Source organism: Salvelinus fontinalis, chromosome 5 (genome assembly GCF_029448725.1).
Source record: "Salvelinus fontinalis isolate EN_2023a chromosome 5, ASM2944872v1, whole genome shotgun sequence".
Classification (NCBI taxonomy): Eukaryota; Metazoa; Chordata; class Actinopteri; order Salmoniformes; family Salmonidae; genus Salvelinus; species Salvelinus fontinalis.
The window spans coordinates 3664724-3680946 of NC_074669.1; the positions used below are offsets into that span (position 1 = coordinate 3664724).

General features: G+C 41.3%; 1 protein-coding gene across 4 annotated transcripts in view; it reads left to right on the plus strand.

The window, feature by feature from the left end:
- The first annotated feature begins 10937 nt into the window (after positions 1–10937).
- Positions 10938–16223, plus strand: part of LOC129854923 (ubiquitin-conjugating enzyme E2 Q2-like) — a 30768-nt gene continuing 25482 nt past the window's right edge. For 2 of the 4 annotated variants that reach the window (XM_055922102.1, XM_055922104.1), the window contains exons 1-2: positions 10940–11166; positions 13787–13891. In XM_055922102.1, coding sequence (XP_055778077.1) covers positions 11008–11166; positions 13787–13891 — 264 coding nt within the window. In that variant the 5' untranslated portion in view covers positions 10940–11007. Of the gene's footprint in view, positions 11167–13786; positions 13892–16223 lie in introns of all 4 variants that reach the window. The other 2 variants (XM_055922103.1, XM_055922101.1) reach the window with 2 other exon arrangements.

Here is a 16223-nt window from a genome sequence, read left to right on the forward strand (position 1 = left end):
AGTCAGACCAGACCGTGTGCCAATGTCGTGAACATAAGAGACATAACAGTATGTTTTGGTTTATTGAAGTTAAATAAAGCTGTGTCCAAGCTTACCAATACAATGCTCTGTTGTCTTGTCTGAAATGGCACCCTATTCACTATGTAGTGAACTACTTCTGGTGCCCTGTATAGGGAATAGGATGCCATTTCAGATGCTAACACGTTCTCATTTACAATTGCGACCTGGCATATATCAAACCAAATACTTTTGGACACAAGTAGTATTTTACTGGGTGACTTTCACTTTTACTTGAGTCATTTTCGATTAAGAAATCTTTACTTTTATGACAACTAGGTACTTTTCCCACCACTGCCAGTGGTCCCAACTGTTAACATAAATGACGCCGTCGACGGTAGTGGACTTACGGCCATGGCTAGAAGGGATACAGCTTTTGTCAAAATAATGTCAGATTTGGCTTTTCGTAGCAGGTTAGGAGAGTTTATGCAGCAGGTTATGAGAATTAGGTTAAGGTTAGGAAAGGGGTAAGGATTAGCTAAAATGTAAAAAAAAACCTGGATCCCTTCTAGTCATGCGGTGGAGTCACCGGCACCCCCTGCATCTGCGCAAATGGTCGCGAATTGCGCAGCGCTAGTTTCTCGCTCACACAACGAAGCTGCTCAATGAACAAAGGAATGTTTGGCGGGAAAGAGCGACCGATCACCGATTTATGTACTCGGGTAAAAGGCATTAGCCATTAGCCCAAACAAATAAAACCATGCTATTTAGTTGATACATGTGCATCAGGCATACTCATGTGGGTGGTGAGTCAACTTATTTGAATGACATTATTTAATACTATTATTATTAACAAAGTGTGCTCCATTTGAGGTAGAAATCGAAAATGTATTACAATAAACAAAACGGTTAATAATTTTGAGACTACAGGAAATAGGTTGACCGCTATGTTATGGTGCGTTCAAGACCACTGGGAACTCTGAAAAATACGAGGTCAAATCATGACGTCCGTGATCTTCAGGTCGGAAAGCCGGAGCTCTAGAAAGAGGTCAGAGTTCCCGAGTTCGATGACGATTTGTCTCAGTCGGCGCTCGTTTTTTCCCCCGATTTCCCAGTTGTCTTAAAACGCTTTGAATCCGGAAGTCGGATATTCACGAGTTCCCAGTGGTTTTGAACGCTACATTATACAGGGACACACTGGGCGCATTCGAGCGGATCACTTTTGTTAAGTCGGTGACAAAGTGTGCTGCTTTCTGGGGATATTGCCCGACTTGCACTTACATGTCAACTACATGGACTTGACAAAAAACGTGATCAAAGGTCATGACGTTTTGACGGCATACCATTGCAAGTTTCTGCAGTTGCTCTTAACCAACTTCATCCTGCATTGTGGGAGGTTCTATTGTCAACCAATTATGGTTGTTTGACCAAACTGGAACCAATTTGTCGCGATTTATGTGTACTGTGGATATATACAAATAAGTGATAAAGAAAACCTTTTTTTGTTGTTGTAATAAACAATGCAGTTCTGAGTTCAAATACATGTGTATTTGACTATCTGCTATTTAAAATACTTTGTGTATTTACAAACACACCGGCCAAAACAAGTACTTTTGAGTATTTGAATGGTTATTTGCAAAAAAACAAATAGTCTATCAAATTGTATTTGACAGTATGTTCAAATACTATTTTCAAATACCTGGGTTCATGGGACTGTATTTGATTCAGTGTATTTGTGTATCTTCAAATACATTAAAATATTAAACTACATTAGTGTCCAACTTTTGGTTGCAGTCGGTTACTTCAGCCTTACTGCTCAAACTTCGATACAAAGTGATTTTTGTAGCAGGTTGGAAGAGCATTTTCCTAACCTTAACCTCAGTCTCCAAACCTGCTACATTAATTATCCTAACCTGCTGCATGAGTTCTCCTAACCTGCTACGAAAAAGTCACTTCGGAAAAGAACTGGGCCTCGTTTAGTACATACCACTTTGATAGAACGTTCAATTGAACGGAAACGGCGCTGTACTGAACGACCAATTGAAAAACGGGGAGGTGTTGGATTGTGGTTTCAAAATGCACTGCTGCCCTTTTAAAACGTCATGCATTGCTTCAAGACACACCCCGGCACACCCACCAAAACGGAGCAAACGTATCGCAAAGTCTGTTTAAAAATGTACAAACCGTTCTGCAAACGTCCAAGCGAACGGAACAGACTGCAGTCACAGCTGCTTTGGATGTCAACAGCCACGACTGTAGAATAACAGGCATCTCTAAATTTGTCCCAGGTGAGGCAGGCATGTGAGGGAGGAGCAACTGCCAATGAACCGTTTTAGCAAAGGAACACGGCCTAAACCAGCAGATCAGTTGATCTCATGCTGTTACCGTGTCGAACGAGTTTGATACCAGTTTGATACCAGACAGCTGCGTCTAGCTTCTCTACTGCCCCCCCAAGAGCATTGAAAGACTGGTAAATATACTGCGTTCATAACCAAGTGGGAAGGTGGTATTTACCACATACGACATATTTACCACATGGAGAAAATTTTCACTTCAACGCCCCTCCAACTTGTAACTCATATATCATCCTGACTTTCCCCACACGCTGGCCTACTATGGAAATTACCTCAATAGCAGTTAAATGTAACATTTAAAAATAAATAAAAAGCAATATATTATTTCATATGTTTTTTTTAACACTAATTTGTTTACAAGTATGATAGCTGTACTTGTAGTTCATGGTTGACGCAGCTCGTTGGCCAATTGGCGTTTCTCAACGTGTTCAAAGGACATGAGTGCATCCAACTGGTATTTACGACTTCCCACTTGGTTATGAACGCAGCATTAATCTAAAAATACTTATTGTAAGAATATATGATTGTTTTATACGAACATTTAATCTTAAAGAACATAATTAGAATATAATTTTGTGTAATTTGCAATACCTTGATTATACTATAACTTAATGAAAACATAGTTTATATTAACTCAATCGTAATTGGCTTGATTTAGTTACACATTTTAGATGTGGACAATTCAGGGATATTTTATTTGATAATAAATAGCCAAACTGTATTTAATGCATTACATAAATTGTAAATAAAAAAAGTAATGCTTACACCAACATGACCTGTAGAATGCATCGCCACAGTATAATTACAGTCTAAAAACCTCTTAGCGCTAGGGGTCAGATTTTCTTAAACGTGAAATTACTTTATTTCAGTTGTACTGAATTATTGTCTGTTCGATTACCAGGTTTTATTTCTACCGAAGATAATACCCTGTAGCCTCCAAGATACACACATTTTGGTGAGAAAGGAGAACAAACTTAACACCGATCTCACATGTAGCTCGGTGTTATGGGAGCGGGAAATTTGTGAAGCAATTGAGATCAGTTGTGCGGATGATCGTAGCGCATATTGACGGTTTAATGAGAGAGAGAGAACAGTGGTCAACAGTGGTTGCAATAGGCTCGATAGTTTGAACCCTGTTTTAGAGCTATGCAGTGTTTGTTTACCAACAATAGAGTAAAACAAGCTTATATTTTGGGTTGTGATGGAGTAAGACAGTTGAACATGGGGCTTTGATAAGTTGGTAATATATCATCAAGTCCATGAGTTGATATACTAATCCCAGATTGCTACTTTAAACTTTAGTTTAAACTTTGAATACATTTGCCAAACAGACAAAAAAAACGAATTAAGGAAGTGTGTTTTTCATCACAGGTTTCATATGAACAACTGGAGAGAGACAGAGATGGAGGGCATTACCTCTTCAACGAGGAAGAGAGAAGAGGAGAATGCTGAGACAGAGAAGAGAGATGAAGAAAGAGGTCAATCTAAACTGAGGAAATTGTTCTTGTGTGTGTCTTTGTCTTTCTCCTTTCAACAGACTGGTAGTATGTCAAACCTTCTCTGTCTCCTTTCTAGGTCTGTTTCTTACCTGGTTTTGTATCTAACATGATGTCCCGCATGTATTTATGGTTGACTAGGTGTAGGTATCTAAGGAGTCATTAAATGTTTATACTCCAGACGCTGAGTTTGTGGACCGGCACATGGCTGAGCTCTTTCAGAGGGTTACCATGGTGATGTACAGTTGAAGTCAGAAGTTTACATACACTTGGGTTGGAGTCATTAAAACTCGTTTTTCAACCACTCCACAAATTTCTTGTTAAAGTTTTGGCAAGTCGGTTAGGACATCTACTTTGTGCATGACACAACTAATTTTTCCAACAATTGTTTACAGATATATTATTTCACTTATAATTCACTGAATCACAATTCCAGTGTCACGCCCTGACCTTAGAGATCCTTATTTATTCTCTATGTTTGGTTTGGTCAGGGTGTGACTCGGGTGGGAGAATCTATGTTTTCTATTTCTTTGTTGTTTTTGCCTAGTGTGGTTCCCAATCAGAGGCAGCTGTCTATCGTTGTCTCTGATTGGGGATCCTATATAAATTATAATTTTCCGTTCGGGTTTTGTGGGGTGTTGTTTTCCGTTCAGTATCTGTGTCTGACGGAACTGTTCGCTTTTGTATTCGTTATTTTTGTTTGAGTGATTCTTGACAATAAAGATCATGAACACTTTCCACGCTACGCTTTGGTCCACTCTTCCTTGCAACGACGAGCGTTACATCCAGTGGGTTAGAAGTTTACATACACTAGGTTGACTGTACCTTCAAGCAACTTGGAATGATGTCATGGCTTTAGAAGCTTCTGATAGGTTAATTGACATAATTTGAGTCAATTGGAGGTGTCCCTGTGGATGTATTTTAAGGCCTACCTTCAAACTCAGTGCCTCTTTGCTTGACATCATGGGAAAATCAAAATAAATCAGCCAAGACCTCAGAAACACTTTTATAGACCTCCACAAGTCTGGTTCATCCTTGGGAGCAATTTCCAAATCCTGAAGGTACCACGTTCATCTGTACAAACAATAGTACCAAGTATAAACACCATGGGACCACGCAGCTGTCATACCGCTTAGGAAGGAGACGCGTTCTGTCTCCTAAAGATGAACGTACTTTGGTGCGAAAAGTGCAAATCAATCCCAGAACAACAGCAAAGGATCTTGTGAAGATGCTGGAGGAAACAGGTACAAAAGTATCTATATCCACAAAATAAAACGAGTCCTATATCGACATAACCTGAAAGGCCGCTCAGCAAGGAAGAAGCCACTGATCCAAAACTGCCATAAAAAAGCCAGACTACGTTTGCAACTGCACATGGGTACAAAGATCGTACTTTTTGGGGAAATGTTCTCTGGTCTGATGAAACAAAAATAGAACTGTTTGTCCATAATGACCATCATTATGTTTGGAGGAAAAAGGGGGATGCTTGCAAGCCGAATAACACCATCCCAACCGTGAAGCACGGGGGTGGCAGCATCATGTTGTGGGGGTGCTTTGCTGCAGGAGGGACTGGTGCATTTCACAAAATAGATGGCATCATGAGGATGGGAAATTATGTGGATATATTGAAGCAACATCTCAAGACATCAGTCAGGAAGTTAAAGCTTGGTCGCAAATGGGTCTTCCAAATGGACAATGACCCCAAGCATACTTCCAAAGTTGTGGCAAAATGACTTAAGGACAGCAAAGTCAAGGTATTGGAGTGGCCATCACAAAGTCCTGACCCCAATCCTATAGAAAATGTGTGGGCAGAACTGAAAAAGTGTGTGCTAGGAAGGAGGCCTACAAACCTGACTCAATTACACCAGCTCTGTCAGGAGGAATGGGCCAAAATTCACCTAACTTATTGTGGGAAGCTTGTGGAAGGCTACCCGAAACATTTTACCCAAGTTAAACAATTTAAAGGCAATGCTACCAAATACTAATTGAGTGTATGTAAACTTCTGATCCACTGGGAATGTGATGAAAGAAATAAAAGCTGAAATAAATCACTCTACTATTATTCTGACATTTCACATTCTTAAAATAAAGTGGTGATCCTAACTGACCTAAGACAGGGAATTTTTACTAGGATGAAATGTCAAGAATTTAAATGTGTTTGGCTAAGGTGTATGTAAACTTCCAACTTCAACTGTACATACAAAATGGCTCTTACGGTACTTTTGGAGGGGTCATCTTCATATGATGAGAACCACAAGCGTTTCGTTATAACCGCAATAACATCTGCTAAACACGTGTATGTGACCAATACAATTTGATTTGACCTAATCATTGTTGGACAGTTGTTGGGGGTCAAACTGTCACTCCGTGGACATAGTTTTTCTTCATTTGTAATATTTTTTTATGGGTACTTCACAGGCCTACAGAAAAATATTTACAGGTATGACTCATACCAGATGATGCGCTTAATGTGTGACTGATCCTTCAGTACAGTCTCAGTTCTGATGGGCCCCTCATCTGCACTACATCACACTATGAATGATATGTTCTCTATTTATGCAGACTGTCTGGCTTTGAGATAGATGAACACTGTCAATTTCTGACATCCACTCTCCAATCAACTGACTCATCTCTGAGAGAGCTGGGACATGAGGAATGGCACACTGGTGGATGACCGCAAAAAAAAACCTCTCTTTTGTTGGACTGAAACATCCACAATGTAAACTGAAGACACAGGCCAGTACTTTTTGGAGGGGTGATGAGGAGAACTCAAAGATTGTTGGACAGTTTGGTCAAATTGTCACCCTGAGAGCATTCTCCCGTAGAATTATCTGACACAGAGCAGAATTCATGGTTCCTTCTATTAAGGCAAGTCATCCATGTCCTGAGGCAGCAAAGCATCCCCAAACCATCTCACTACCACCCTCATGCTTGACCGTTAGTATGAGGTTCTTACTGTTGAATGCAGTTTTAGTTTTTTTGCCAGACATAATGGGACCCATCTCATCTCAAAAAGGCTCGAGTTCTGAACTGGGATTAAATAAACAATTTTGAGGGGAAATGTTCATTCTTTGCTCTTTTCTTCATAAGCATCTCAAGGTTAATATTGTACCACTTGACACTATTTTAATTGTGAGGTAGATAAAGGATTTAATTTGTATCTTTTAAGACATTGAATACGTGTTGTTTAGTATGTTTCGTTTCATTTTAAAGTTATGTGATTTGGTTTATGTAGTTAAGATATTGTAATGTTGTTACTGAAAGTAACCAAAAAAGCTGATCTAATTTGCATATTCATAATCAGTTTGCAGCACACTGTAGAATGTTTCCCAGAATTGTTTGCCAGAAGTTCACAACTTGCCGCAATAGTTTGCCACAAAACTAATTTGCATGTGAAAATATGAGCTTGTGGCAAATTGGCAAAAGATTTGCCATAACTGTTTGCCAGAAGATAAAAAACAAAAAAATTGAAAGCCTGTTTTTTCGGTTAGAGCAGCAGCTGGGTTGATTATTCTAAAACAATGCCCCCCTGTGGTGTACGGAAACACTACAAAGAGTAGCATAAATCAGTGACAATCACAAGCTTAATTTACAGTTTCTTGATTACTAAGACACTTAATGAAACTGGGGTTGATCTCCATCATAACCTAATGAGCACAACAGTATTATTTTGTGTAAAACTGTAAGTAATTTCTCATTGCTTTCACACACATAATGCAAATGCTAAGGACATTTTTGCAAAACATTCAACACAACTCTCTACAAAAGACACAAAACTCAGTTGAGTAAATCATGTAAAACAAAATTGAAACATTTGTTCACAGCTCATACAAATTATTCCCATGAATGTGAACCTCTTATGCACGTGTACAAAACTTCTTTGCACAATTGTTCAATCAGCAATCAGTCCTTATTCATGCATAAAAAGAGGTCACCTCTGAATTGCTGTTTGCAAGAATGGACCAAGTAAGAGGCAGGAGAGCAAGGATAAAGGAGAGGAAGACGGTCCCATAGAGGAAGACGGTCCCATAGAGGAAGACGGTTCCCATAGAGGAAGACGGTCCCCATAGAGGAAAACGGTACCATAGAGGAAGACGGTTCCCATAGAGGAAGACGGTTCCCATAGAGGAAGACGGTTCCCATAGAGGAAGACGGTTCCCATAGAGGAAGACCGTCCCATAGAGGAAGACGGTCCCATAGAGGAAGACGGTCCCCATAGAGGAAGACGGTCCCCATAGAGGAAGACGGTTCCCATAGAGGAAGACGGTTCCCATAGAGGAAGACGGTTCCCATAGAGGAAGACGGTCCCATAGAGGAAGACGGTTCCCATAGAGGAAGACCGTCCCATAGAGGAAGACGGTCCCCATAGAGGAAGACGGTCCCATAGAGGAAGACGGTCCCATAGAGGAAGACGGTTCCCATAGAGGAAGACGTTCCCATAGAGGAAGACGGTTCCCATAGAGGAAGACGGTTCCCATAGAGCAGGGGTGTCAAACTCATTCCACGGAGGGCCTAGTGTCTGCAGGTTTTTGGTTTTTCCTTTCAATAAAGCCCTAGACAACCAGGTGTGGGGAGTTCCTAACTAATTAGTGATGTTAATTCATCAATCAAGTACAAGGGAGGAGCGAAAACCCGCAGACACTCGGCCCTCCGTGGAATGAGTTTGACACCTGTGCCATAGAGGAAGACGGTCCCATAGAGGAAGACGGTTCCCATAGAGGAAGACGGGTCCCCATAGAGGAAGACGGGTCCCCATAGAGGAAGACGGTTTCAGATGCGCCAAGGTGGAAAGTTTATGATGACCGTCCACATGACCAGATGCCCCTCCTAGACGCAATGAATGCCGGTTGCCTGGAAATCCCTGCAGAGGACTGACAAACGTGAATGAACCACGGAAGGAGATTTCTTTCCTCAATGCATTGCAATCGAGGAAATGTGATGATGGTGAAAACGTGTGGCCTCGATCGACAACAACAAAATGGAATGAATGTGATGTATACTGTATTTGTGTTGCCTGTTTGACATTGCTGTGTTTTTGCGGTGATTTGATAGCTTGGTGTATTTAATTCGTATCCTCTGTGTATACTGTGCTGCGTCAGAGAATGTGTGAAGGACAAAATGGGGGAAAAAAGTACAATCAATCAAGTTTATTTTATATAGCCCTTCGTACATCAGCTAATATCTCGAAGTGCTGTACAGAAACCCAGCCTAAAACCCCAAACAGCAAGCAATGCAGGTGTAGAAGCACGGTGGCTAGGAAAAACTCCCTAGAAAGGCCAAAACCTAGGAAGAAACCTAGAGAGGAACCAGGCTATGAGGGGTGGCCAGTCCTCTTCTGGCTGTGCCGGGTGGAGATTATAACAGAACATGGCCAAGATGTTCAAAATGTTCATAAATGACAAGCATGGTCAAATAATAATCAGGAATAAATGTCAGTTTTCATAGCCGATAATTAAGAGTTGAAAACAGCAGGTCTGGGACAGGTAGGGGTTCCATAACCACAGGCAGAACAGTTGAAACTGGGACAGCAGCAAGGCCAGGTGGACTGGGGACAGCAAGGAGTCATCATGCCCGGTAGTCAGTCGCACAATAAAGCCTTTTGTTTCTGGATATTCATGCTCTTGTGTGACATTCTTTCTGCATTGGTCTCCTTTGGTAGAATAGTTTTGGGAAATGAGTATAAAGCCCATGTTATAATACAGTGCATTCGGAAAGTAATCAGACCCCTTGACTTTTTCACCATTTTGTTACGTTACAGCCTTATTCTAAAAACTGATTACATTCTTATTTTATCTCATGAATCAACACACAATTTCCCATAATAACGCAAAAACAGTTTTTTAGAAATGTTTGCAAATTTATAAAAAATGTTAAACAGAAATACCTTATTTACATAAGAATTCAGATCCTTTGCTATGAGACTCGAAATTGAGTTCAGGTGCATCCTGTTTCCATTGATCATCCTTAAGATGTTTCTACAACTTGATCGAAGTCCACCTGTGGTAAATTCAATTGATTCAAATTCAATTCCAAGTAGTAATTCCAAGGGCGAGTAGTATGGGTAGCCATTTGACTAGATGTTCAGGAGTCTTATGGCTTGGGGGTAGAAGCTGTTTAGAAGCCTCTTGGACCTAGACTTGGCGCTCCGGTACTGCTTGCCATGTGGTAGCAGAGAGAACAGTCTATGACTTGGGTGGCTGGAGTCTGACAATTTTTAGGGCCTTCCTCTGACACCGCCTGGTATAGAGGTTCAGGATGGCAGGAAGCTTGGTCCCAGTGATGTATTAGGCCGTTCGTACTACCCTCTGTAGTGCCTAGCAATCGGAGGCCGAGCAGTTGCCATACCAGGCAGTGATGCAACCAGTCAGGATGCTCTCGATGGTGCAGCTGTAGAACCTTTTGAGGATCTGAGGACCCATTTTCAGTCTCCTGAGGGGGAATAGGTTTTGTCTCATGCCCGCTTCACGACTGTCATGGTGCGCTTGGACCATGTTCGTTTGTTGGTGATATGGACAACAAGGCACTTGAAGCTCTCAACCTGCTCCACTGCAGCCCCGTCGATGAGAATGCTGGCATGCTTGGTCCTCTTTTTTCCTGTAGTCCACAATCATCTCCTTTATTTTGATCACGTTGAGGGAGAGGTTGTTGTCCTGGCACCACACAGCCAGGTCTCTGATCTCCTCCCTATAGACTGTCTCATTGTTGTCGGTGATCAGGCCACTGTTGTGTCATTGGCAGTATTGTGAATAATCACAATACTGGTATGATGACAATACTTAGCAGAGGAATTTGGTTTATCAGATAGGACTGTGAACGTGATGCCCTTTCAGGATGGTGCTGAGATATGTCTTCTCAATATGTTTGTGTCCTGCACTGGCTCAACATTGAGCAAAAAAAACACATTCGACAATGTTTTTTATTTATTTTATTTGTTTACATAATTTGATATCTATAATCAATAGTAACCATACATGTATCTATTTGACCTGCTATGTATTCAGAAACATAGGATTTTTATGATATTCCATTTCCCACCCAGCACTGCACTCTTTTGTTGTGCTCTCACGCTACGGTGAGAGATCCAGTCCCGACTGCGCGGTCGCAATATGCCTCAACTTGTCCCCTCCCCCGCCGACTGCCTGGCTTGAGATGAGTGGAAGATGTCGGTTTCGGGTCTGAAGGCCGAATTGAAGTTTTTGGAGTCAATTTTTGACCCAAACCACGAACGTTTCAGAATTATCGATTGGAAGCCCGATGAGCTTAGTTGTCAGTTTAATGTAACCGGTGAAAAACTCCTGATTATACATTGCAACATCACGGTAAGAAAGAAGCTAACGTTAGCTAGCCTGTTAGCACAGGACGAGAGATAAACATGACGAATTTGGAATTTTCAACGCGAACATACAATTTGTGTCACAAATCAGCTAGCTAACTAGATCATTAAAATATGAATGTGTTCAGAATTCAGTTTGTTTATACTTTATTAACGGGATATATGTTTCAGCTATTGTTAGCTATGCTATTTAGCAAACAACAAACAAGCTCATATGTGTAAACGTTTAGTTAGTTGGTTGTTATAGACTAGCTAGCTAGTGTTAGCTTGTTGGCTAATGCGTCTGAGAAAAAAAACTAAAATACATTTGACCCTCAACCAACCTAGCTGTTAATTGTAGCTTATTTTTTTGCTTATACAATAAGACAAGGCAACGTGACATGTGAACACAATTGCTGACTAATGCGGAATAGTCCTGTGTGAAAATGGTTGTTTAGTATTAGCTAGGTAGCTAATTGATGTCGTAACAACTCGGATGAGCTAGCGGCCAACAAATAAAACATCAGGACATAACATTACAAGTCAGCACACGTGACGTTGTGACTAGATGGTTACTGCGTGTTGTATAGCTATGGATGTTTTTTGAATGTGATCTATCATTTCTTTATTCTGAAGTAGCTCCAGCTATCTAGCTAATCAAATAGTATTGGCCGTGTATACATATTTTGCAGATGTTATTGCAGCTGCAGCGAAATCTCCAACAGTGTAGCAATACCTAACAATACAAATCCAAAGAATAAAAATAAATACATTAAGAAATGTCAGTTAACCAGTTATTTATGTTTTGTAGATATAGCTACACTGAACAAAAATATAAATGCAACATGTAAAGTGACGGTCCCGTGTTTCATGAGCTGAAATAAGATCCCAGACATTTTTCATACTCATAAAAATGTTATTTCTCTTAAATGTTATGCACAAATTTGTTTACATCCCTTTTAGTGAGCATGTATCCTTTGCCAAGATAATACATCCACCTGACAGGTGTTGCATATCAAGAAGGTGGTTAAACAGCATGATCATTACACAGGTGCACCTTATGCTGGGGGCAATAAAGGCCACACTAAAATGTGTAGTTTTGTCACACAACACAATGCCACAGATGTCTCAAGTTTTGAGGGAGCGTGCAATTGGCATGCTGACTTCAGGAAATTCCACCAGAGCTGTTGAGAGAACTTAATGTTAATTTCTCTACCATAAGCCGCCTCCAACGTCATTTTAGAGAATTTGACAGTATGTCTAACCGGCCTCACAACCACAGGACCACATGTAACCAACCCAGGACCTCCACATCCGGCTTCTTCACCTGCGGGATTGTCTGAGACCAGCTACCCTGACGGCTGATGAAATTGTAGGTTTGCACAACCAAAGAATTTCCGCACAAACTGTCAGAAACCGTCTTCTTAGAGAAGCTGATCTGCATGGTCGTCGTCCTCACCAGGGTCTTGACCTGACTGCAGTTCGGCGTCGTAACCGATTTCAGTGGGCAAATGCTCACCTTCGATGGCAAAATGGCACGCTGGAGAAGTGTGCTCTTCACAGATGAATCCCAGTTTCAACTGTACTGGGCAGACAGTGTTGTGTGGGCGAGCGGTTTACTGACGTCAACATTGTGAACAGAGTACCCCATGGTGGCGGTGAGGTTATGGTATGGACAGGTACAAGCTAAGGACAACGAACACAATTACATTTTATTGATGGCAATTAGAATGCACAGAGATACCGTGACGAGATCGTGAGGCCCATTGTCGTGCCATTCATCCACCCGCCATCACCTTATGTTTCAGCATGATAATGCACGGCAGCATGTCACAATTATCTTTACACAGTTCTTGGAAGCTGAAAATGTCCCATTTCTTCTATGGCATGCATACTCACCAGATGTGATCTGTCGAGCATGTTTTATTTTTTTTTAAAGGTATCTGTAACCAACAGATTCCTGTCTGTATTCCCAGTCATGTGAAATCCATAGATTAGGGCCTAATTCATTTATTTAAATTGACTGGTTTCCTTATGAACTGTATCTCAATTTAAAATCTTTGAAGTTGTTGTGTTTCTATATTTCCGTTCAGTGTAGATGGATGGCTAGATGGAGTGTCAGTTCAGCACTGTTCCATTACAGCTTTTCCTAGTAATGATGTGATCAACTGGTCACCACCTCTCTCCCGTTTTCTCTCTCCCGTTTTTTTCTCTCCCGTTTTTCTCTCTCCCTCTCTCCCGTTTTTCTCTCTCCCTCTCTCCCGTTTTTCTCTCTCCCTCTCTCCCGTTTTTCTCTCTCCCGTTTTTCTCTCTCCCTCTCTCCCGTTTTTCTCTCTCCCTCTCTCCCGTTTTTCTCTCTCCCTCTCTCCCGTTTTTCTCTCTCCCTCTCTCCCGTTTTTCTCTCTCCCTCTCTCCCGTTTTTCTCTCTCCCTCTCTCCCGTTTTTCTCTCTCCCTCTCTCCCGTTTTTCTCTCTCCCTCTCTCCCGTTTTTCTCTCTCCCTCTCTCCCGTTTTTCTCTCTCCCTCTCTCCCGTTTTTCTCTCTCCCTCTCTCCCGTTTTTCTCTCTCCCTCTCTCCCGTTTTTCTCTCTCCCCCTCTCCCGTTTTTCTCTCTCCCTCTCGTTCCCAGGAGTCATACCCTTCTATACCTCCAATCTGGTTTGTTGACTCTGATGACCCAAGTCTGACAGAGGTGTTGGAGCGCCTGGAAGATGTCAGAAAGGGCACCTCTCTGGTAAGTCACTCACCTGTGTGTGTGTGTAGACTCTGGACTTCCCTCTTTACACCAACATAAAATGTGCTGCAGGATGTAGCTACCAGCTCTCATGAAAGGCATAGGCCCTAATAGCACGTACAAAATTGGTTGCTAAGTTATTGTAAAAAGGGTCAGTAAACACTATACAGTGCCTTCAGAAAGTATTCACACCCCTTGACTTTTTCCACGTTTTGTTACAGCCTGAATATAAAATTTTATTAAATTTAGATTTTGTGCCACTGATCTACACACAATGTCTGACAATGTCAAAGTGGAATGTTGTTTTTAGAAATTAATAATAAAAAAATCAGGGTCTTAAGTATTCAACCCCTTTGTTATGGCAAGCCTAAATAAGTTCAGGAGTAAAAATGTGCTTAAGTTGCATGGACTATGGGCGCTGCAGATTACTGAGAATTTAAGATACAGCTAATTTACTCACACATTTCAAACAGACAGCTCAAAAACAAAGAACAAATGACAATTACAAGTTAACTTACTTTTAAAGAGCATAACCTCGTCTTTAATGACACCACATTCATGTCAATAGGAATAACACTAATTTTGTCTTTGTGTAGACACTATCAAAAAACTATTTACTTAAAAAAATATACCATGCAACACATATTAGAGATGCCTTCAGTCATCTCTAACTCCTCTTCCTCCCGGCCTTCAGTCATCTCTAACTCCTCTTCCTCCCTGCCTTCAGTCATCTCTAACTCCTCTTCCTCCCTGCCTTCAGTCATCTCTAACTCCTCTTCCTCCCTGCCTTCAGTCATCTCTAACTCCTCTTCCTCCCTGCCTTCAGTCATCTCTAACTCCTCTTCCTCCCTGCCTTCAGTCATCTCTAACTCCTCTTCCTCCCTGCCTTCAGTCATCTCTAACTCCTCTTCCTCCCTCGCTCCCTCTTACACGGTCTTTGTCTTCCTTCCTTCCTCATTCTTTTTCTCAACCATACACATACTCTCTTCCTAAAAAGGGCTTTATGTAATAAATTGTGACCGTTACGCGCCTCCCATTTCCCCCTCGTGCGCTCTCTCGCTCGATCTTTCTCTCTCTCTCTCTCTCTCTATCTCTCTCTCTCTCTCTCTCTCTCTCTCTCTCTCTCTCTTTGTCTGTCTGTCTGTCTGTCTGTCTGTCTGTCTCTGTCTCTCTCTTTTTCTCTGTCTCTCTCTTTTTCTCTGTCTCTCTCTCTTTTTCTCTCTCTCTCTCTAATTAACTGATGTTTTCCTGACTGACAGACTAACTACAGAGTTTGCCAATGATAGCTGAGTAGTTACACATCTGGGGCAGTTTCCAAAGGACAAAACAAGCAACTTTGTTAGCTGTAAATAAATATCCAACTGATCATATGAGCTCCACTGCACGGGCGTCTACTACCCTAACAGCTAAGCTGACAAATAATAGGAAAACAAGGCAATGTATAGCCTATAGATATCTTCACCTAGCAAACATGACATCCCATAACCTAAACCCAACCGATAAAAACAAATGACTCTAGCCTTCATTTCGTTGGCTAGTTAGCTGGTTGTCTGTATTAGCAAGCTAGTGAAGGTTGATGCTTTGTGAGCGCAGACCTAATTTACTGCAACATACAACTTTTCTTGCCTGGCAGACTAACCGGTTAGCTAGCTAGCTATAGCAAGCAGCGTGGGCCGTTTCCATATGAATTGCATCAGCAGAAACATGCCCCCCCCCCCCAAAAGGATTTTAGGATACAGGATACAGCTAAACACGGCAACTATTTCCATGACAAAAGAGCAATCATTCGCGCTCACCTGTACTAACCAAGTCATCCTGACATGATTTGCTAATCTGAGAGCTATTCCCCAAGTTTCACAGGATCAAACATATATCTGCTGTTTTACTTATTTCACTCACCTCGTCATCGTCACTTTTCAAAGTGCAAGGAAGTGTCCCGAATGCTTATCACCAACCAACATAGAGATACAGCCTCTTTTACAGTGAAAAGTTGTGTCCACTTCAGCTCTGTCATTTTGAGTAATGAAGTAAAAAATAAAATGGTTAAATAACAACATACCCTGTTTCTTCTTTCTGGTTGATGACAACAGCCACATGAAGACCATAACAGGTTGTTAGCAAGTGCATTTTGCAATATTGACAAATATTATTGATAGATAAACATGGCCGTTCGTAGCCACTATAGTAATTTAAAAGAAAGGTTTTCAACCTCTATGGGTTCTAAAGGGTAAAAAAAAAACAATGACTACCCAATCTTGGTACCCCACACATACAATTATCAACAACAACAGACCGGGGAGGTTTTCCAATGCGTCGCAAAGGCGGCCACCTA